The sequence below is a fragment of the Amblyraja radiata genome, chromosome 26, assembly GCF_010909765.2.
Source record: "Amblyraja radiata isolate CabotCenter1 chromosome 26, sAmbRad1.1.pri, whole genome shotgun sequence".
Taxonomy (NCBI): Eukaryota; Metazoa; Chordata; class Chondrichthyes; order Rajiformes; family Rajidae; genus Amblyraja; species Amblyraja radiata.
This window is the reverse complement of record NC_045981.1, coordinates 9,141,811-9,166,408: the sequence shown is the minus strand read 5'-3', so window position 1 is coordinate 9,166,408 and position 24,598 is coordinate 9,141,811. Positions and strand designations below refer to the sequence as shown.

The following is a 24,598-nucleotide window of genomic DNA, read 5'->3' as shown; positions in this document are numbered from 1 at the left end:
TTCTCCCACATATTTCTCAGTAACCTATTCTCTCTCACATGCCCATTTAATCCACCCACACTTACAATTTACAATAACTCGCAATAGTCAAATAACCTTTGGATGTTGGAGGGATCTGGAGCACCTAGGTGAACACAAACCCTATACATAACACCAGAGGTTGCTGGAGCTGTGAGACAGCCACACTACCCACAGTGCCACTGTGCTGCCCGAATATTTCCTTGGTTAAAAAAAGATCGCCAAAGATGGTTGAACCAAGCTGTTATAAAATATGATTCTGCATCTTAGTCTCGTATTTCCTTGCTTTTGCATGTATATCTGTAAATAAAGGACAAGAATCCAATGCCCTGAGGACAAGTAAAAAGTGGAAACAAAACACACATTTTTGGAAAAAGCTAATCCATCGTATTATTTGCATCTTAACCAAACTGTTCTGCTGTTCATCACCATCAGGGAGAAGGGAATGAAAACTGTCTCGATTTTTGATTACTCCTGATGACGTTTTGCTGCAAAAATGTGCTTAATCTTTTTTTTTCATAATTTACTGGCTATATGCTGTCATAAGTAGTTTAAAATGTTAACAAAACTAATTGTGTCAGTCATTACATCATTTTTTGAGCATTTTTTGTCAGTTTAAGTATTCCACCCATCCCCAAAGGCAAGAAGGGAATTGTTTTAATATGAAGTGATTCTGTTGCCATTCTCACTCTTATTCTCTAGTGGCTGTGGATCTCAACATATGGAAATTATTTATTTGTAGTGTATACTTTCATATAAATTGCTATGAATGAAACATAGCATAATGCTTCACATTTTTCTGAAGACAAAAGCAGTTAAAATCGATGTCAAAATGTATGAAGAGTAGACACAAGACACAAAGTGCTGGAGTAACTCAGGTCAGGCAGCATCTCTGGAGGACATGGATATGTGACATTTCAGGTCAGGACCCTTCTTCAGGCTGATTGTGGTGGGGGGGGGGGCAGAATGCTGGAAGGGAGGTGGGGGAGAAACAAGGTCTGACAAGTAATAGGTGGATACAGGCTTGGGGGATTTAATTGACAAGTGGGTGGATAAAGGCCAGAAATGAAAAGAGAATATTCATAAGATGATATTTTGCCTATTTTTGGATTTAGTTGGTGAATATAATCATAATAAGCATAATAGTGTGAATAAACAAACTTCTGGAGGAACTCAGTGAGTCAAGCAGCAACACTGGGGGTAAAGAAATGATTGATACGATACGACACCACTTTATTTATCCCAGAGGGATTTCGGATCAAGACTGATATTTGTGTCTTTATGTCCAAGTCAGAATGGTTCATTATTTCCGCAGGTTTTTATATTCAGTAGGACATTCCAATTACAGACTCTTACCTCTTCAACATTCACTGCTCCTCCATCGATCTCCGCGCTCTCCTCCGTTTACGATAAAAGGTATCTTTTTTTAAAATATTTTATTTATTAGAAGTGAGTACAATGCATTGGTACAAACACGATGTTAACATATTACATTCTCTGTACAACTTCCCTTTTTTTTTTAAAGAGAGAAGTGAGAAAGGAGAGAAGAAAAAGAGGTTGTGAAAAGTGAAGAATAGATTAGTGAGCATGGGTGAAAAACCAATAAAGAAAAAGTGAAAGAGAAGGAATGTGAAGAAGGAAAGCAGGAGGGAGATTATTCCATTGCCACAGTGAGATGATTTTTTTTAAATATTCTAAATCATCTTTCACCCATACCTGAAACTGTTGGTTTTCATGATACTATGTCACCACATGAATCCAAGAAATCAATAAATGGGGACCAACTCCTTAAGAATAGGTCTTGTTTGTCTATTAGGAGGAGTCTCATTTCTTCCAAATGTGCTGTGTCCAGCATATTACTGATCCACATTTTAAATGTTGGTATATTAGCATTTTTCCAAAATTTAAGTATGTTTTTTTGCTGTTATTAACCCATAATTGAAAAATGAGTTTCGGTGTGTATTTAATTTGTTCCCATCTCCACTTACTCCAAATATAATAATTTCAGTGTTAGGTTCCATTTTTGTCTTAAATAGCTTTGAGAATATATCAAATATATCACACCAAAATTTATAAAGTTTTGAACAAGAGACAAATGAGTGGTAATATTGGCATTTTGAGAAAGACATTTATCACAAATGGGAGAAATATTTGGATAAAATTTATTCAACCTAGTTTTGGAATAATATAATCTATGTAATATTTTAAATTGAATTAAGTTATGTCTAGCATTGATCGAACATTTATGTATATGTATCAAATATTTTTCCCATGTTTCTTTGAGATTTTTATCATTAATTCTTTTTCCCAGTCTTCTCTAATTGCCTCTGTTGATGGTAATTCTATATTTAAAATACTGTTATACAAGTATGATATTAATTTTGTTGACTCCGCATTGATATTCATTACTTCTCCCAGTGGATCTAAAATTATACTTTGGAATCTTGGTATATATTTCTTCATAAAGTCACATACCTGTAGGTATTTAAAATATTGATTGTTATTCAATTTAAATTTTGATTTTAGTTGTTGAAATGATAATAAATTTCCCAATTCATACAATTCACCTACCTTTTTAATTCCCACTTTTTCCCATTGTTTATGTTTTATCCATACCAGATGGTTTAAATACTGGGTTGTTCACTATTGGTGTTAACACTGATAAATTTCTTAATTTTAAAGTTAATTTTATTTGTTTCCAGATTCGTATTGTATTTTGTATAATTGGATTCTTCTTATATAACATATTATTCAGCTTTATTGGGGAAAAAATGATAGCTCCTAGATCGTAGGGGGCGCAATCCTCTTTCTCCATTCTTATCTTGCTGTGCCAGAAAATTCCTCCGTACCTCAATTGCTTTGTCCAGCACTATTAACTTAAAATGTCTCATATCAACCACTCATTCTGTTTCAATTTTGTACGCTCCTTTGTTGAATAGGAATAAATCCTCAAGAGGTCTGCTCAGCATGGACAAATAGTCCATCAGCACCTCCTACTGGTAATAAACTAGTTTATATGCAGACTACATTTTTGCGGGGATGGAAAATAATTTTTTATCTTTCTCTGATTATTTCTCGCTACTTTTGGATACCCTTCGCTGCTGCAATGAACAGGGCAAAGTGAGGATTCTCCTGGTCATCTGGCTATGCAATGCAGCCTGCTAGAAGGACAAGAATTGTTTAATGGTTACTTCTGTTCATTCAATAGCTTGCTTCCAACACAACAAAAAAGGGCAATCATTCATACAAATACTTTCATGTAACAACATGATCAAACATTACCATATTACCCTGAAACATGTTTGCAAATATTATGGCAATAACTTTGTGCAAATGCCCCAATTCTGTCTTTCTGAACAGATAACCTGTCCTCTGGTCTCCAGTTTCGATGCATGTCTCATTTTTCTGTCAGCCCAGTCTAACTCTCCATCTGAGACCGAGTTGCAGAATCTCCAATGAAATTGTAGGCTTCAGTTTCTATAATAACTCTTTATTCTAATTCGTTTTCTACTTGGATGCTGCTGAAATTTCAGTATTTTTCCTCGCTGATTTCTTGGTACTGTGAGCTGCAAATGTATGACATCTGCAAATTTGGCATTCTAGTTCTTTCTTACTTTGTCCTTCAGACTATCTTGAGTAGAGGTAATTTTGTCATTTAGTAGTTCACTTTTGTCTGATTGATGCTCTTGAATGCACTGCAATCTCCATTGATAACGGTCATACCCTGGAGTTGTCTCACTTAACATTTAGGGAATTGTTAAATGGGCGAAGAACATCAATCACAATGGTTTGCAATCATCTTAGCGAGCACTTTCAGCAGCCATGCCATTTTATTTTTGTTTTGAGGTAAAAGTACTTTCCTTACTCTATTTACCACTCTTGAATATTCTTATGCCATGCGCCATCCTCATCTAAAGTGACTTGTGTTTAGTCCCAACCACAAACGTCAAATAGCCATTCCCTCCACAGATGCTGCCTAACCCACTGAGTTCCTCCACACTTTGTTTTGCTTCCAGCATTTGCAATTCATGGTGTCTCCTTCGGTTTCAACTTTGATCAGTTATGCTACTAGCATGACCATGACCACAGGGATCTAGGAGGCAGTAAGTCTCTTAAGGGAGTCCTGATCTTCAAAATTGCCTTCTCATAACAAATATTCTATGACACATCATGTGTAGGAATATTGAGCTCAAGCCTGATAATTCAGAAGACAAATAAGACTGTAGATACAAAGGACATTTATTGTCACATACACCAATTGGTGTAGTGACATTTTAGTTGCCATTGCAGCACACCAATAAAAATAAAACACAACATTAAAGAATTTAACATTAAACATAAAAATATACTAGCATCTAGAAGGAAAAAACAGAACACAACAATGTGTCATAGAATGTGACTTAGTGAATCAAGCAGCATCTGTGGAGGCAATAGATATAAGTTAACATACTTTCCCTCTTAGATTGTGCTTTTTGGTTGGTGCTTTTTTTTGTTGCAATGCCAGCCCCCAGCACTATCAAATCATTCTGCAATGTCTACATTATGAATGCACTAAAATATTGTAATGCCCCTCTTATGTAATAAAATAATTGCATGCTTTGTGGAATGCTGATAGACCAGGAGTTGGATGAGATGTTTCATTTTGCAATTTGATACTCATTTATTATATGTCCTCATTGGTTCAAGAGAGCAGACAAGTCTTGGGTTTACTGTCTCAGCCAAAATACAGCATCTTAATGAAGCTCTCCCACAAAATTAGATGAGACTGTCTCAATATTTGGATTTACATCTGTGGGACCTACAAACCTCTGACTCAGAGGCAAGAATGTATCCAACTAAACCACAGCTGACTATCTAGGAGGAGTACATTGAAGGATGTCAGTTGAAGCCTGATGGGAGATAATTGTTTGCACATATGATAGGATGCCAATAATGTTAAACAAACTCATGATTTGGTTTTGTAAAGAAAATATTCTGTGTATTTGGAGATTCCCTGGACCATCATGGGCATGGACCTCCCCACCACTGAACAAATCTTCAGGAATCACTGCCTTAAGAAAATAGTTTTATACCACCCTGGCCACGTTCTTATCTCACAGCTGCCATCAGGATGGTACAGGAGCCCAAGAACAGTTAGCCCCCAGGTTCAAAAACAGCTCCCTCCCATCAATCATCAGGCTCTTGACTCACCCTATCTCTGCACAAACTACTAGGGACTTTGTAGTATTACGATTGAACAATGTGCCTTGGCTTGCACTATCATGGTCTTGTTTACATTGACTCCATCTAATTTGAAGCTGCCTCGGCAAGGCCACCAGCATAATCAAGAGCCACTCACCCCCTTCTCTTCCCCATTGGGCAAGAGGTATGGAAGTTTCAAAATGCATACCTCCCGTTTCAGAGTTTCTTCCCAGCTGTTATTGGTGTTTTATCATTAATGTCTTATTATTATAAACTTACTTATCAGGCAACTAGTCAGAGGGTGGTCCTGACCTCCCATCTACCTCATTGGAGAAAATGTGTAAGAAAGAACTGCAGATGCTGGTTTAAAGTCAAAGCTGCAGCAAGGAGTTCATTGTTCTGAACCCAATACATAAGAGTTAAAAACTCTTGAATCCAGAAGCCCAGTACAGCTGTCAGAGGCATCTCAAACATATCCCAGCAGAAAAGTCCATAGCTTCAGAATTAAAGGACGCTCTTTTAGAAAGGAGGCGAGGAGGAACTTCTCTAGTCAGAGGGTAGTTAATCCGTGAAACATTGCCACAGAGGGCTGTGGAGGCCAAGTCAGTGGATATTTCTAAGGGAGAAATTGACAAATTCTAGATTAGACAAGAGTCAAGGGTTATAGGGAGAAGGCAGGGAAATGGGATTCGGAGGCAGAGATCAGTCATGATTGAATGGCAGAGTAGGCTCCATGGACCAAATTCTGCTTGAGAAACTTTTCCCATTTAAAGCAATTGAAACATTAATTGCCACATCTTTACCTTTACTTACTACAGTACTCCAAGAGACACATGCGCCCTCTGCTGGCCTTCAAAAGTAACAATTTGCTGGTATAAAAAATGAGGACAAAGTGCTGAGTAACTCACCATGTTGTTCAAGAAGGAACTGCAAATGCTGGAAAATCGAAAGTACACAAAAATGCTGGAGAAACTCGGCGGGTGCAGCAGCATCTATGGAGCGAAGGAAATAGGCAACGTTTCGGGCCGAAACGTTGCCTATTTCCTTCGCTCCATAGATGCTGCTGCACCCGCCGAGTTTCTCCAGCATTTTTGAGTAACTCACCATGTCAGGCAGCATCTCTGGGGAACATGATAGGTAATGTTTTGGTCCAGGACCCTTCTTCAGACTGATTGTGCTGGGTTTTGGGCGGGGGGGGGAAAGAGAGAGGAAAAAAAGCATCTGGAAGAGAAGCAGGACATAGCCTGGCAAGTGATCGGTGGATACGGATGGTGTTTGATAGCAGATGGTTGGATAAAGGACAGAAATGAAAAGACAAAAAGGTGTGGGATAAAAATTATGAAGGAGGAACTAGGGTGGAATGGGAGAAATAGCTGAGGGTCTGGTCTCAGTGGGGCACAGGTAAAAGGATGAGAAGTTAAAAGTGTGGGGGAGGGGGGTGGGGAAAGTGGGGGATTTGGTTCATTACCTAAAATTGTACTATTCAAAATATTCACTCTTATGTTGTATGCTACACACACACACACACACACACACACACACAATACAGGGTGCTGTTCCTCCAGTTTGCGTGTGGCTTCACTCTGGCAATGGGGGCAGCCCAGGTTAGAAAGCCAGAATGGGAATGGGAAGAGGAGTTAAAATGTGTAAAGGCAATGGTGGACTGAGCACAAGCTGCCTTTTTGGCATCAGCAAGACAGAGCATTGAACAGCTTCCAAGATGCTTGGTCTTTCCTATGCAAGATGCAACATCGGGAATATGAGATGCTGTAGATAAGTGCACGTGAACCTTTCTCACCTGGCAGGACCATTTGGGTCCCTGAATAGATGCAAGGGAGAGGCATTCCTATCTGAGATAAGACCGCATCTATGGAGAGAAGGAACAGGGACATTTCAGGTCGAGACCCTTCTTCAGACTGACCTCTTGTTCCTATCTCCTGTGGTTGCAGGGAAAGTACCTGAAGAACAGGTGATTTGGGCGAGAGGGGATGAGTGAACCAAGGGAGCAGTTTTTTGCAGAAATGGGTAGAGATGGGAATATGTAACATTGGAGGTGGCAGAAATGTCAGAGAATAATTTGTTGAGACTGGTGGAATGAAGGGCCAGCGGAACTATCTTTGTTCCATCAGAGGTGGGGAATCCATCTATGACAGCAGGGTAGAACCTATGTTCACTAAAGAACGAGGACATCTCAGAGGTCCTAGAATGGAAAGCATAATCTTGGTAGCAGTTGCAAACCTATTTCCCTCCCCTTTCAATTGTAGGTGCTAACTCAGACAAAATATCCAAGATATTAGAGAAACCAAAAAGGCAGCGATCTGAATAATGTTTTGATTAAAAGAATCAGTGCTGATGTCTAATTAGAAACCTAGTTTTATAGCTTGTATTAGTTCACCCATATTAGTTCTAATTTTGGAGAGTTTATCAATCTACATGTACTTTAATAAATCGAGCAAAGAAAGACTGACAAAGTCACTCAATTAATAGTGTAAAATACAACACACACATGCAAAAAATATCTTGAATACTTTATTTGAAGAAACAGAATATCATCTCAAATGGCAAAATAAAATAGTGAAAGTTCTGAGAAATATTTACATTCTAATTACAAGTTTACACGAGGTAACAAATTATACAAATGTACAAGAAAATACTCGAGTACAGGTGCTAGATAAATGTGGCAGTCAGGAGAGAAAGATAGAGATTGGAAACGTAGTTTTAATGCTTGAAGGAATTTAAAAGTCAAATTTTATAGCAGTGTTCTCAGTCTGAAAGGTGAAAGCTTCTCCAGTGGCATCTGGTACAATGTTCTGGTCTTCCTCCACCTAAGAATAGAAAATAAAGATCCAGTTCAGTTTGAGAATTTAAAAAAACTATGCTAAGATGGCGACAAAAACAATCTGCTTCTTCATATTTTGCTAATAGTATCTTAACGACAAATAAAATTGACTTTGAACATTAGCCCAACATTAATGCAGCAACTAAGCTTAAAAAATCGCTTGATCAGTATGTTGGTGTGGAATAAGACTTAAACCAACTTTAGATTTAGATTTGTTTTATTTCAATCTCGGTTTTTAAATGAATCATCAAATAATTGATTGAAACTAGACCCCCTTTTCTGAAATACCTACCTCTTCTGAGAAGTATTTTTCTATCAGATTCAGTGATGCTTTGTATACCAGTTCATTTTCATGAGACTGTAGAGCCTCAATTTTATCCAGACCTCCACATTCTTCAATAATTAAACAAAGCTTATCTGTTTCGCCAACTTTATCTGCAGTCTGGAATTGAAAAATAAAAGCAAAAATTTCACTTGCGTCTCCTGGTGTGCATCACACCACCAGTTCATCTCAGCTCTCAATAACCCATTAAATCTAGTTTCCCCACTCGCATGCCCATTAATTCCACCCCAATTCTCCAACCACCACCGCCACCCTACATTAAGAACAAGTTGTAGCCAAATCAGCATGTCCTTGAGATGTGCAAGGAAAACAGACCAGATAAAAAAACTTATACAGATAATATTGTTTGAATCAAACTCAGATAGCTGGAGCTGTGAGGCAGCAGTTCTATCTTCAGCATTACTATGCTGCAAGATGCTGGCCGATTTGATTGCAAGTTCCTTTTACATTTTCTTTGAACACATTGTTGCATTTATGATTGTGCTAGAGTACAGCAAGATTTTATTGGACTGTATGCTAAACATCCTCTGTATATACAATAATAAATATAGTAGCTTTAACCTCAAATGAGAATCAAATAGTTGCTAGACATCTGAAAATACAGAATTGCAATTGAAAATCTGTCTTAATTACAACACTTCATTGCAACCATTTCCAAAAAAAGCATCTAGTTTACACGCAATTCTCCGTTACTGTTCAACTAGATTAGTGCAATATTAGTGCAACACCACCAAAGTCAAGACCTGCCAAGAACTTGCTGCAGGAATTCAGCAGGTCAAGCAACATCTGTGGTGGCAAAGGAATGGTCGGTGTTTAGGGTCAAGACCCTGCATCAAACCTGCCTAGTTCCGCAGCAGCTTTCCCCCACTTTTTTTTGCTCAGGTCATAATGTCAAGGTCACTGCAGACTAATGTTCTATTCCTAACCACCTCCCCACAAGATTTTAATAGTTAACAATTGTGAATTAAAGGCTAATGTTTAATATCCGATAGCAAGTACTAACTTACCAGGAAGATATTAGTAATGGCATCCAAAATGACTTGGATGGTCTTGCAATCCTTAACTGATAGCAGTGCCAATAATGGCTCAACAACTCCAGTTTGAACAAGGTAGATGATTTGTTCAATTGTACCACCACTGGTATAATTGGTCACGGCCCAGACGGCTTCTTTCTGAGTTTTAAAGTCACCCTGAAAAATACATGAATACACATGGTATAAAAGAGCCAAGACCCAGAACCACCCAGCCAAACCAGAGACTGCAGCAATCGCTCAGCCTAGAGTAAACAGTGCTCTCTTTTCCCTCCATAATGTTTGGGACAAAGACCCATCATTTATTTATTTGCCTCTGTACTCCACTATTTGAAATTTGTAATAGAGAAAAAAAAAAAATCACATGTCAGATTTTAATAAAGGCAGTTTTTATACATTTTGGTTTCACCATGTAGAAATTACAGCAGTGTTTATACATAGCTCCCCATTTCAGGACACCATAATGTTTGGGACACAGCAATGTCATGTGAATGAAAGTAGTCATGTTTAGTATTTTGGTGCATATCCTTTGCATGCAATGACTGCGATTCATGGACATCACCAGTTGCTGGGTGTCTTCTCTGGTGATGCTCTGCCAGGCCTGTATTGCAGCCATCTTTAGCTTATGCTTGTTTTGGGGGCTAGTCCCCTTCAGTTTTCTATTCAGCATATAAAACGCATGCTCAATTGGGTTCAGATCGGGTGATTGAGAAATTTTTCTCGTCTCATATCCAAGACAATACAGTGCAGAGAACTCCCAAACCTCGCTTCAAAAGCAGTGCCATACATTCTCAAGTCTACACAAGTGCATGAAGATAGTTTAACATTAAGATAGTCAATGTTTAATGCAATGAGGTGTTTGCAATGAAGGGAACCACCCCGCTTTCAACAATACAGGATTTGCATTACTCACCTTATTAAGCAGCTGAACGAGGAATGGAACCAACCCGTTGTCAATAACTGCCTGGATTTGTTCTGGCTTCCCAGCAGTGATGTTCGAGAGTGTCCACGCAGCCTCTTTCTGGATGTTGCTTTTCGGGTGTGCCAGCAGAGCAGTAAACAAGCTCAGCGCACCCGAATCAATCACTACCTGGGTCTGGTCATCTGTACCAGTCACAATATTGCCCAATGCCCGCAGGCCAGGAGTCTGGGGGGAAAAAAACAAATAAAAGAGGGGAATCAACTCAAGAGGTGAACAAGCTGTACATAATTTATTCTCAATTATTCTCCCACAAGCCAGTTCAATACAACCTCCTAAACTTGGGCAAGACATTTCCAAAAATCCATCCCACTATACTTAATGGTACTTAAGCCTTGTTCAAGCTCATGTAAACCACATCTAACACTGTCCTCAATTTTCTTTAGTACCTCAAACTCAAGGTTGTTGAGAGATAAGATTTCGCCTCCATGTCAGGTCCAATTATCTTTCCAAGTGAACATACAGCTTGTCCTTTATTGGGAAAAAATATTTCCCAACTATTGATCCAGTGCTCTCCCTGTAGTTTCCTAGTTTATCCCATTACTCTTTTGAATAATATTCTTCATCTTTTAATCACCTGGTACCTCGGCTGTGGCTTAAACATGCAAAATATCTCCTATAAAACAGGTACTTTGGATCAGTCTTCACTAAGGAAGACACAAAAAATCTCCCTGATGTACTAGTGGCCAGAGGATCTGGGGTGACAGAGGAACTGAAGGACAATCACATTAGGCGGGAAATGGTGTTGGGTAGACTGATAACTCCCCAGGGCCTGATGGCTTGCATCCATGGGTACTTAAGGAAGTGACTCTAGAAATCGTGGACACATTGGTGATCATTTTCCAATCTTATATATTCAGGATCAGTTCCTGTGAATTGGAGGGTAACTAATGTTGTCCCACTTTAAGAAAGGCAGGAGAGAGAAAACAGGGAATTATAGACCAGTTAAGTTAGCCTGACATCCTGGTGGCGGGGAAGATGCTGGAGTCAATTATAAATAGCAGCACATTTGGATAGCAGTAGCAGGATTGGTCCCAGTCAGCATGGGTTTTCAAAGGGGAAATCATGCTTGACTAATCTTCTGGAATTTTTTGAGGATGTAAATAGGAAAATTGTCAAGGGAGAACCAGTGGATGTAGTGTACCTGTACTTTCAGAAAGCATTTGATAAGGTCCCACATCGGAGATTAGTGGGCAAAATTAGAGCACATGGTACTGGCGGTAGGGTACTGACTTGGATAGAAAATTGGTTGGCAGACAGGAAAAAGAGTAGGGATTAACGGGTCCCTTTCAGAATGGCATGCATTGATTAGTGGGGTACCGCAAGGCTCGGTGCTGGGACCACAGCTATTTACAATATACATTAATGTTAGATGAAGGGAATAAAACATTAGCAAATTAAATTATAGGGAAATGGCATGAATGGGGTACTGAGTGTGGATGATCCTGCACTGTATATTGTCTTTACCCTTTGCAATCATCTCCTCTTAATGTGGTAAAGAAAAAGCATTGTTTAATCTTGCTAAATTATCAGGCAACTGTGAGATAAATCACTTACTATTTACATTTCAAAAACTGTTTAATAGAACTGATAGTATTCAATTGAACCAATTTACCTTGTCTGTGGTCTGTCTGTCTGTTGGGAATTTAAGTGGATTTACCTCACTATCAGATGGAGATTTAAAAAAAAATAAGAAGCAGCATACTAATGTTCTATTCCAGTTTATACTCTGCTGAACAAGCTCTCCATAATCTACAGCAGGTTAGTGTTAATTAACCTATAAAGTCATTTAGGATTCTCTAACACAACAGGTCAACTTAATTAGCTCCACCCTTGATACACTTATATCTGATTTAAGCTTCAATTCTAGTAAAAAATTAAGCCACCATGCAGTTGGGATCCTCATTTAAAAAGAGAACTTACAATAATTGCCAGGGCACCGGATGAAAGCATTTGGACCAAACGTGGTACAACACCAGTGTGCACCACCACATCAATACGATCATTGGAACCATCTGTGAGATACGAAACAGCCCAGCAAGCATCTGCAAGAACTTCTTTGTCATCGTGTTGTAGGAGGCTTATGAGGGCTGGCAGAATCTGTTTTATTGCTTCAACTGGTGGAGATGGATTCTTGTTCCGGCAGAGATTTGACAGTGTCCATGTTATATTCCTCAGATAACTAGACTGGAACAGGAAAATTGCAAATATTACAACTCATCCAAGTAACAATTTGTGAATCTATTGTACTCACGAAGTTTAGACTTAATTGTATTCATGCATGTTTGGATGGCATGCAAAACAAAGCTCTTCACTGCACCTTGGTACACTGATAAGCCTAAACTTAAGCCTGCTGGCGTTTTCAAAAGCACCATTGAGCTATGTACAAGCTGTCAATCTTATGAGAGCAAATAGATCCCTGTTGCAATTGTATTGTTGGGCAGTGAACCCTTAGACATATAAAGTGCCGAATCAATTAAAGTATCAAATAGTTCAAGTTCATGAACAGCAATCATCAATGTTACCAATCCATGAAACCCTGGACAATTCAGCCATTATCAGGCTTCATGCAATGAAAACTGGAGCTCACCGATAATAAAGATAATTCAGGCACATCCAACACGGCCAACAATGGGTCAAGGGCCCCACATTTGATGACCAAGTCTCTGTAGTGTGATCCATCACCTGAAAAAGAGTTATTTTATTTTCTGGCAATTTAAAACTAATTAACTAATTTAAAGCTATATTTCAAATGGAGACTCATTGCAGAAGGGACTAAAATACCAGCTTTCACATTTTCACCTTCAATCTCAAAAGTAAATTACTGGCATGAATTTTATCAAAAATTAATTTAGGATTTGGATCAAAGGAGGCAACAAAAACATCATAGTCTGTCATACAGCACCAAAACAGGCCCTTCGGCCCAACGTGCCCATCTAAGCTAGTCCCATTAGCCTTGGTTTGGCCCAATATCCTTCTAAACTTTTCCTAGCCGTGTACCTGTCTAAGTATCTTTTAGCTGCTGTTATATTACATGCCTCAACTATCTCCTCTCGCAGCTCATTCCATATACCCACTACCTCTGGAAAAGGGTAGGCACAAAATGCGGGGTAACTCAGTGGGGCAGGCAGCATATCTGGAGAGGAGGAATCGGTGACATCTTGGGTTGAGACCCTTCTTGAGATCTCTGGAAAAAGTTGCCCCTTCAGTTCCTATTAAGTCTTGCCTCCCCTCACCTTAAACTGATGTCTCCTACCCTTAGAAAAAGTGTGTTAATTTTCCCTATCTATTCCCTTCATAATTTTATACACAACAAGACCACCTTTTATTCTTCTGCACTCCCTATGATTAAAGCACTAAATTGAGGGATTCTAATAATTCCAGTTAAACCTTTCACAAGATGCTCCCAAATTTAGCATCCTTGTTTTCAGAGGCCAACTCCAACATTCCCACTTGAGTGGATTAGTCAATCTTCAATTGAAGCAGTTTATTACTAAAGCTATAGACTTCACAAGTTAATATCTTTTGAACAGTGTTGTCTGAAGGAGTTATGACTTGACCATTACCTGCAATATTTCCTAATGCCCACACTGCTTGTTCAACAATGTGAGGATACGGAGAGGCCAGTAGGTTGATGAAAGCTGGAATGGCACCACCATCGACAACAGCCTTGGTCTGATCGGAGGTCCCAGAAGCTATGTTGGTGAGAGCCCAGGCAGCTTCAAATTGAATGGGACTACAGTCAAAGTTACCAAGAAATGCAACAAACTTGGGAATGAGCCCAGACTCAATGATTCTGTCAATGGGAGGATGCTTTTCTCGAGATAGCAGCTTCCTGTGTAAAAAAAAAGTTGAGAATTAGTAGTTAATACAAGTTCTAAATATCAAGTGAAAAAAAACAAAAAAAAAACAGCACCATGCACAGAGGAATCATTTATTTAAACTTCCGCTTCTCCCAAAAAAAGTAATATTGAAGACTTTAGTTGAGTGATGCAACATTATGTTTGGAGATGCGTCCCAACCCAAGTCACCTATCCCAATCCTCCAGAGATGCTGCCTGGCCCACCAAGTTACTCCAGCACTTTTTAATGAATGATTGGAACTTCTCCAGGATAAATCAATCAATCAATCAATCAACCTTTATTGTCATCTTGCAAGCAACAGTTGTACAGTGCAAAATGAAAAGGCGTTTCCCAAGGAATAGCGGAGCATCGCACATGAAATTTAAAACATTTCACACATATATAACACTAAAAACAATCCAGTCCCTGATGGAACAGTATAAATCATCATTACCGACGTCAACAGGGGTACAAGGGATACAAGATACATTTATTTGTCACATGTACCAATTGGTACAGTGAAATGTGTGGTCGCCATACAGCCTTACGAATAATAAAAAGAGCACAGAACACGATTGTTTTTTAAACACTGACATCCCCACACTGCGGGATCAAAGTTTCCCCACTGTGAGGGAAGGCTCCAAAATTCAGTCATTCAAGCCTTAGATATAGAAGGTTCATGGTGTTGATCTTGCTGGAACTTTACCTTTTTTCGTCCAACCGTTCTTCACCAGCACTATGCTGAGAAGGGCAAAGCAATTTCAGGTGGAACTTTATAATTGTGATTAGTTTAAGGGATTAATCATGATCAGTTGTTGAAAAGTAGATGTTTGATAGACCCAAAGGCATAAAAGTAGAAAATTGTCCTTTGATGCAAGTTACCCAAGAATGTTGATAATTCAGGAAATTAAATAATGACCATAATTGATGTTGGCAAAGTTAAAATTACAAACATATGGTAGAACTGAAGATTTCAGACTCAAGACTGAAGCACTCATCCTATTTATTGGGTGTTATTGGGCTCCAAAAACATCCCTTCAGAATTCTTAAGCTGCACTTGGAACTCAGATCCTTGCAGGTCTACTATTTATTCTGATCCTTGCATGTCTACTACCTATTCTGAGAGTTAGATAGAGCTCTAGGGGCTAGTGGAGTCAAGGGATATGGGGAGAAGGCAGGCACAGGTTATTGATAGGGGACGATCAGCCATGATCACAATGAATGGTGGTGCTGGCTCGAAGGGCCGAATGGCCTTCGCCTGCACCTATTTTCTATGTTTCTATCTTTTTTACATTTAAAAAAATGCTAGTTTGTCACTAATGTCTTTGTGGAAGAAAATTAAAATGGATGTTTCAGCCATTTTGAGAGAGTTTCTGTACAGTTCAGTGGTTGCATAATGCAGTGAACTGCAAGTTTTTAGAATGTAAGTGGACAAGCAAGTGTGAATATGTCCAGGAATAACAAAAGATGGCATGGGGGAGCTTAAGAGTGAAATTTACCAAATTGTAACAGTGCTTAGGTGGAGTGACAACATGGGCACATTTAAGAGCCATTTGAACAAACACAGGTCGGGAAGAGAGATACAAACCACGTGTAAACAGATAAGATTTTCGATTGACATCGTCGTCAGCACAGATACAGTAGTGAAGCGATACCCTTCAGTCTGAAGAAGGGTCTCAACTCAAGGTGTTGTCTATTCCTTCTCTCCATAGATGCTGCCTCGTCTGCCGAGTTTCTCCAGCATTTTTTGTCTACCTTCGATTTTTCCAGCCTCTGTAGTTCTTTCTTAAACAGTCCTGAGGGTCTCTTTCTGTGCTATGTTTTCAAAGTGTAACATCCAACACCAAGAAGTCATGCATGGAAGCACCATATCCTGTGAGGTCTCTTCAAGACCACACCACCCTGTACCTACCACTACCTACAAGAGTTATACATCATGACAGAATAGTTTAGAGATATAGCCTACAACATGCCCTTTGGCCCATCACGTCCATGCCAGCCATCGATCACCTAGTCACAGTAGTTCTATGTTATCTCACGATCTCAACAACTCATTACACAGAAGGGGCTTTTTTTTTTTAACCCGAGGTCAAGTATAAAATCTGAATCCCTGGCGCTGTGAGGCACCAGCCCTACTAGATTGGATCAGCTGAAATTATTTTGTAAATGGAGGATCCAGAAATCAGAGGTGCAAAGGGTATTGGGATTGCGATGCAGGACTCCCAAAAAGTAAATTTGCAAGTCAAATCGTTAGTAAGGAAAGCAAATTCAATGCTAGCATTTATATCGTGGACTGGTATACAAAAACTGCTGTAATGATGAGGCGCTGGTCAGGCCGCATTTGAAGTACTGTGAACAAATTTGGGGACGGATGTGCTGGCTCTGGAATGAACCATTCCAAGAATGAGTGGGTTAGCATATGATGAACGTTTGACAGCACTGGGCCTCTACACGCTGGAGCTTAGAAGGTTGAGGGGGGACCTCATTGAAACTTACAGACTAATGAAAGGCATAGATAGAGTGGATGTGGAAAGGATGTTTCCACTGATGGGAGTCTAGGACCAGAGGTCATAGGGCGTTCTTTTAGAAAGGAGGCGAGGATGAACTTCTCTAGTCAAAGAGGGTAGTTAATCTATGGAACTCACTGCCACAGGGGGCTGTGGAGGCCAAGTCAGTGAATATTTTAAAGGCAGAGATAGACACATTTTTGATTAGAACTCAGAAAAGAAAATGGGATTAGGATGCATAGATCAGCCATGATTGAATGGCGGAGTAGACTCAATGTAGACCCTAATGGCCTAACTCCTATAACTTGTGAAAAGAACAGAACAGGAATAGGACATTCAGCCCACGATGTCTGTGCCGAACATGTCATGGTAAACTAACCTTGTGGCAGTACATGATCAATATCCCTCCATTTTTTGCATATCCATATGCCTCTTAAACACCATTTGTAGCAGCCTCAACCTTTCAGGCACCCACCCACTGTAAAACAATGCCCTAAACACTGACTTTAAACTTTGCCACTCACATTGCCAATTCTCTATATAAACCAATTTGAGTTCCACAAAAAGTTATCATGTCAGAAGCCCATTCTTTTGTGTCACATTTTAAAGAGATCCAATTCCAGGATCCAAACTCAAATTTTAAAATCTCCAAGTGCCACGAAATAGTAGACCATCTTACCGAGCAGCCTGTGTTGCTTGAAGTTGGGTTTCCAAATAACTGGACTGAACGCTCACGAGAATCTCATCCAAACTCATGTGCATCTAATGAAATATTAAGAGAAGTTAATCTACAGCATTAAAAAGGAAAGGCAAGTGAACTCTACGATTCCATTGAAGTCTACAGTACCTGTGCATTATTCTTTTCTTGAAGAGGCGACAAAGCTTCATCCGGCAAACTACTGACGTTCCTCCTTTTAAACAACTGGTCATCTTTTTTGGCTTTCCGCAGTTCAACGTTGGTTTCAATTCTCCTCCGTCTCAATTCCTTTAAGGAAGGAAATTAAACCATTTGCAGACACGATACTAGAAATACTCGCTGGAAGATTAAACATGCCATGCCTTCCATTTTGTTTCCTCTCCTCCATAGTATACTCCCCCACCCACAAATTAACTTGTGCTTGCACGAGCGCAGACCGCCTCGTGTTTTTAATCCGCTTTTGTACAACTTACATTGGCGTCTTTCCCCTTGTTCTTAAACTTGGTCAGGCGGGGGGAAGCGTTCTCGTTCACAGTGGTCGACATCTTATCACCAAAAACTCGATCAAGTCAACTGCATACAACAGAGCAACAAGTCCACGGTAAAATAGGGCAACAAACAAGTGAATGTAACGCAAACAGCAGATTAAAACGGCAAACTTAAAAGAAAAAAAATCAATGCAATTGAAAAAAAATAAAGGCAATTGGATAGCTAAACAACGCCTTGTGGTTTGAAGTTTGCAAGCGTTACTTGCGTTCAATAGTTACAAAATAGACACTAAATGATGGAGTCACTCAGCGGGACAAGCAGCATCTCTGGAGAGAAGGAATTCCTTCATTCCTTCAGCATTTTGCCGTAACTGAATTACTCCAGCATTTTGTGTCTATCTTCGCTTTAAACCAACATTGACTGCAGTCCCTTACTACCCAATGGCAGAAATTGACACACACAGACCCGGACACAGATCCCCTCCCCTCCCCTCCCCACACACACACACACGTCGACCCACACAGACGCAAAAACACACACGCAGATGGACACACATACACACAGACCCACATTTACACCCACACAATCAGGTGGAAACACCATGCTTCAACGGGAAGCCGCCTGTGGGTCCCCATTTAAAGGCTACAAATTGCTTTGCATGAAGTGTACACACCGGTTGCTGCGTTGGGGACGCTGGCGGCAGTGGGTGGGTGCGGCGGCGGTGGCGCTATGGGTCGGGTCGGGTCCGGTGCGATGCGGCCTCACTGTCTCCGCGGCTCCAACAACACAAGTCGCCGCCGCCGTCGCCGCTGCTATTTAAAGCCCTCGCCCGCCGCCTCTCCCATTGGTCCGTTCGAGTCAAAGCAATTTCCCCATTGGCTGGTTTGAAAGAAGCCGGGGAATGCGATCGGAGACGGCGTTCCATAGCAACCACGCAGCCAATCAGGCGCAGGCTGGTCACATGCGGCTGCACTACCCCCCTCCCCCAGTTTAGTTCAAAGATCTTATAGCAGATAAGTTCTGCTATAAGATCTTTGATTTAGTTTAAATCTGAGCAAAGGTATAGGATCTTTGGTAGACACAAAATGCTGGAGTAACTCAGCGGGTCAGGCAGCATCTCTAGATTTAGTTTAGGTTAGTTTAGTTTATGTTTAGATTAAGTTTAGTTTAGTTAGTTTTAGTTTAGATGGTTTTAGTTTAGTTTGTTTAAGTTTAGTTAGTCTTAGTTTAGGTTTAGATTTCGCTTTACAATACACAATGTGTGCAGTAAACATAGAAACAGAAAATAGATGCAGGAGTAGGCCATTCGGCCCTTCGAGCCTGCACCGCCATTCAATATAATCATGGCTGATCATCCAACTCAGTATCCTGTACCTGACTTCTCTCCATACCCCCTGATCCCTTTAGCCACAAGGGCCACATCAAATTCCCACTTAAATATAGCCAATGAACTGGCCTCAACTATATTCTGTGGCAGAGAATTCCAGAGATTCACCAGTAGTAGGCCATTCGGCCCTTCGAGCCACAACTGCCATTTACTGTGATCATGACTGATCATCCGCAATCAGTACCCCGTTCCTGCCTTCTCCCCATATCCCCTGACATATCTTTAAGAGCTCTATCTAACACTCTCTTGAAAGCAACCAGAGAATTGGCCTCCACTGGCTTCTGAGGCAAATTCCACAGATTCACAACCCTCTGTGTGAAAAAGTTTTTCCTCATCTCCATTCTAAATGGCTTACTACTTATTCTTAGTTAGTTAGTTTAGTTTATTGTATTATGTTATACTGTTATATGTTGTATTATACTACATTATATTATACTATATTATATTGTGCTATATTATTAATTTGTATGATATTTTAAAATATTGTGCTACATTTTATTAATTATATTTTACCATATTATAATTTATTTACTTACTATGTTATGCGTTTGACAGTACTGGGCCTGTCATTGCTGGAGTGTACAAAGAATGAGGGGAGACCTCATTGAAACGTAGGTCCACTTTCAAAGAATAGTGAAAGACTTGGATAATGTGAATATAGAGAGTAGGAAAGAACTGCAGATGCTGCTTTAAATCAAAGGTAGACACAAAATGCTGGAGTAACTCAGCGGGACAGGCAGCATCTCTGGAGCGAAGGAATGGGTGACGTTTCGGGTCAAGACCCTTCTTCAGATGTGTATGTGGAGAGGATGTTTCCACTAGTGGGAGAGTCTAGGACTAGCGGTCAGGGCCTCAGAAAAGGACTGGACAAGCTAGATGCGGGAAAATTGTTCCCAATGTTGGGCGAGTCCAGAACCAGGCGCCATAGTCTTAGAATAAAGGGGAGGCCATTTAAGACTGAGGTGAGAAAAAAACGTTTTCACTCAGAGAGTTGTGAATTTGTGGAATTCCCTGCCACAGAGGGCAGTGGAGGTCAAATCACTGGATGGATTTAAGAGAGAGTTAGATAGAGCTCTAGGGGCTAGTGGAATCAAGGGATATGGGGAGAAGGCAGGCACAGGTTATTGATTGGGGATGATCAGCCATTATCACAATGAATGGCGGTGCTGGCTGGAAGGGCCGAATGCCCTTCTCCTGCACCTATTTTCTATGTTTCTAATTAAAGGACTTCTTTTAGGAAGGCGATGAGGAGGAATTTCTTTAGACGGAGGGTGGTAAATCTCTGGAATTCTTTGCCACAGAAGGCTGTGGAGGCCAAGTCAGTGGATATATTTAAGGCAGAGATTGATTCTTAATTAGTACGGATGTCAGAGGTTATGAAGGGTAGAAGGCAGGAGAATGGGGTCAGGAGGGAGAGATAGATCAGACATGATTGAATGGCGTGGACTTGATGGGCTGAATGGCCTAATTCTGCTCCTATCACATGACCATATGATTATATTATATTATAATCATGTGTACCAAAATACATTGAAAAGCTTTAGTTTGTGTGTAGAAAGGAACTGCAGATGCTGGTAGACACATAGCGCTGGGTAACTCATAAGATCAGGCAGCATCTCTGGAGAAAAAGGATGGGCGATGTTGCGGGTTGGGACCCTTCTTCAGACTATGCTTTGCAGTCAAACATGTAACTTGCAACTCAACGGGTATGCACTGAATTCTTCAATTTTAGGTCACTAACCTATAAATAATCCTCCCCCCCCCCTTTCTGTCCTCTGCCACACCTAGATGCACACCCATTCCTCCCTTTCTTCTTCCCCCTCTCCCCTCATTTCACCTATATTGCTCCCTCTGGCCTCTTCTCTCCTTATCTCACTACCTTTTATCTTTTCACCTCTGGCCCGATTACTTACCAGACTTTGTCCCGCCCCCACCTCTCCTCCAGATTTTTCTCCCCCACAACAATCAGTTTGAAGAAGGATCCGGACCTGAAAGTTCAGCCATCTATGTTCTCCAGAGATGCTTTTTTTTTTTTTTTTTTTTAAATTTCAAAATATACTTTATTCAATTGGAAAATATATACAATTTCTGAACCATTCAAACAAAATTCATCCGACATTTTCGGAGACTATACAAATTTTTCCAGTACAATTTTTTTACATTTGTCAAATTTCACCAAACAGTCCCCCACCAGTGCCACTCTGTGGCCCCTGTCCAAGTAATAAATATATACAATGTGTACACAGTGCGAAAATTTCCATCTGACATTTCAAGTTCCACAAAAAATGTCCCCCACCCGTGCCACTCATGTGGCCCCCTGGCGTGGGATACCTTCCCTTAATTTAATTTGAGGTGCGTCTCCACCATACCGTGCCCCCCATGTCCAGCAGCGGAAGGACCCTAGACTGTGGCCCTCCCCCACCGAGCCTTGGCGTTGGCTGCACCAAGCTTCAGCGAATACCTTAGCACGTACTCCTGCAGTCTGCAGTGGGCCAGTCGGCAACATTCCCTGACGGACATCTCGCTCTGCTGGGTGGTGAGCAACGCTCGGGCAGACCAAAGAGCGTCTTTCACCGAGTTGATGACCCTCCAGCAGCACTCGATGTCAGTCTCTGAATGTGTCCCTGGGAACAGTCCGTAAATCACAGAGTCCTCTGTGACGGAGCTGTTCGGGATAAATCATTCCAGGGACCCTTTCATACCTCTCCAGACTCGTTTTGCAAATCCACACTCTGCAAAGAGGTGGGCAACCGTCTCCTCTCCATAGCAACCGTCCCGGGGGCAGCGTGCGCTGGTAGTGAGGTTCCGACGGTGCAGGAAGGATCTAACTGAGAGGGCTCCCCTCACCGCCAGCCAAGCCAGGTCTTGGTGCTTGTTGGTCAGTTCTGGCGATGAGGCATTTTACCAGACAAGCTGGGCAGTCTGCTCTGGGAACCACACCACCGGATCCATCGAGTCCTTTCCCTGCAGTGCCTGCAGGACATTCCGTGCTGACCACTGCCCGATGGACTTGTGGTCAAAGGTGTTGGTCCGGAAGAACCTTTCAACAGACGTCAGATGGGGCGGCAATGTCCAGCTGACTGGTGCATTGGGGGGCATCTGCGCCAGGCCCATCCTTCGCAACACCGGGGACAGGTAGAACCTCAGCAGGTAGTGGCACTTAGTGCCCACGTGCCTTGGCTCTACACTCCGCCTGATGCAGCCACGCACAAAGGTGGCCATCAGGATGAGGGCGACGTTGGGCACGCATTTACCCCCGTTGTCTGCCGACTTGTACATTGTGACCCGTCACACCCGGTCCATCCTCGACCCCCAGATGAACTGGAAGACGGCCCGGGTGATCCCCGTGGCGTAGGAGGGAGGGACAGGCCACACTTGTGCCAAGTACAGCAGACCCGAGAGCACCTCACACCTGATGACCAAATTTTTCCCGGTTATGGAGAGGGAGCGTTGCCTCCACAGCTCCAGCTTCCTCCCCACCTTGGCTATCCGCTCCAGCCAATTCTTGTTACTCGACTCAGCCCCCCTGAATCAGATCCCCAGCACCTTCAAGAAGTCAGGCTTGATGGTGAAGGGGATGGAAGATCGGTCGGGCCAGTTGCCAAAGAGCATGGCCTCGCTCTTCCTGCGGTTCACCCTGGCTCCCGTGGCCGACTCAAACTGGTCACAGATGCTGATCAATCTGCGGACCGACCTTGGATCCGAGCAGAAGACGGCGACATCGTCCATGTACAGGGAGGTCTTGACCTGAATGCCCCTACTGCCTGGCAACGTCACTCCTCTTATGCTCGCATCCTTCCTGATGGACTCGGCAAAAGGTTCAATACAGCAGACAAACAAGACAGGAGAGAGGGCAACCCTGCCTGACTCCAGACCTTACAGGGAAACTGTCTGATTCCCACCCATTGATTTGGACTGCACTACGGATGTTGGTGTAGAGCAGTTTGATCCAATTTCGGATTCCCTCCCCAAAACCCATTTTGGAGAGCACGTCCCTCATGTACGTGTGCGATATCCTGTCGAAGGCCTTCTCCTGGTCCAAGCTGACTAGGCAGGCATCCACCCGTCTGTCCTGCACGTAGGCGATGGTATCTCTCAGCAGCGCTAGGCTGTCTGAGATTTTCCTGCCAGGTACAGCACAGGTTTGGTCCGGGTGGATCACCCGTCCCAGAGCAGACTTGACCCGGTTGGCGATGGCCTTAGACAGGATCTTGTCATCTACATTCAACAATGTTATGGGTCTCCAATTCTTTATATCCTTCCTCTCCCCCTTCTGCTTGTAGATTAGGGTGATGCTGCCCTTCCTCATGGAGTCTGACATGCTGCCGGCTAGAAGCATGTCGTTGTACACTTCCAGCAGGTCCGGGCCCACCCAGTCCCACAGAGCCGAATACAACTCGGCCGGTAAGCCATCGCTTCCGGGAGTTTTACTCGAGTCAAAGGAGCGGATGGAGCCAGTCAGCTCCTCTAGGGTCAGTGGTTGGTCCAGACTCTCCTGCTTGCTGTCCTCCAAGACCTCCGTGATAGAGGACAGGAAGTTCTGGGAGGCGGTGCTGTCTGTGGCCTTTTGGTCATACAATTCAGAGTAAAAGGATTTGCAGACCCTCATCATGTCTGTCTGCGAGGATGCTACCGAGCCGTCCTCCTCCCTAAGGCTGTTGATCTCAGAGCTCCCCCTGTGAACCTTATGGAAGAAGAAACGTGAGCACGTCTCATCCTGCTCCACATGGCGGACCCTGGATCGGAAGATGATCTTGGAGGATTCAGAGGTAAAGAGCCGAGCTTGCCGGTCCTTCACCTCTCTAAGTTCCTCCCTCACATCCACCCCCCTCGACTGCAGAAGGAGCAGTTGTTGCAATTCTGTCTGGAGTTGGCACAATTCCCTCTGACTGTCTTGCTCTCTGAACCCCTTTGGCTATGAAGAACCTCTTAATGTTCTCCTTGGTTGCTTCCCACCAGAGTGTCGGGGAGTCAAAGAGGGGCCTCACCGTTCTCCAACGTGCGTAGTCCCTCTTTAGCTCCTCAACGTTCTCTGGGGTCAACAGCTTCACATTTAACTTCCACGTCCCTCTGCCTGCCTTCTGGTCCTCCTGTAGGTGACAGGAAGCCTGAAGGAGGCAGTGGTCAGAGAAGAACACCGGCGTGAGGTCGGTGTGTCTCACCGTGACGGCCTTCGTGGTGAAGACGAAGTCTATCCGGGATCGGGCCAAACCGTCCGATCTCGACCAGGTGAACCGCGGCTGGGACCCGCCTGCAGGGTCGCTGAAGGCGTCGTGCAGCTTTGC

The 24,598-nt window shown here is 42.1% G+C and overlaps 2 protein-coding genes across 2 annotated transcripts in view; one reads left to right on the top strand and one right to left on the bottom strand.

The window, feature by feature from the left end:
- c26h17orf58 (chromosome 26 C17orf58 homolog) overlaps window positions 1-24,598 on the top strand; it is a 45,865-nt gene that overhangs the window by 2,998 nt on the left and 18,269 nt on the right. The gene's annotated exons all lie outside the window — the stretch shown is intronic.
- kpna2 (karyopherin subunit alpha 2) lies at window positions 7,709-18,727 on the bottom strand. Its single transcript, XM_033044178.1, has 11 exons — window positions 18,600-18,727; window positions 17,911-18,010; window positions 17,588-17,725; window positions 17,420-17,502; window positions 13,958-14,226; window positions 12,982-13,076; window positions 12,315-12,578; window positions 10,326-10,559; window positions 9,389-9,571; window positions 8,331-8,480; window positions 7,709-8,024 (listed from the first exon to the last, which is right to left on the bottom strand). The coding sequence occupies exons 2-11, from the start codon at window positions 17,980-17,982 to the stop codon at window positions 7,935-7,937; spliced, it is 1,578 nt and encodes a 525-aa protein (XP_032900069.1). The 5' UTR covers window positions 17,983-18,010; window positions 18,600-18,727; the 3' UTR covers window positions 7,709-7,934.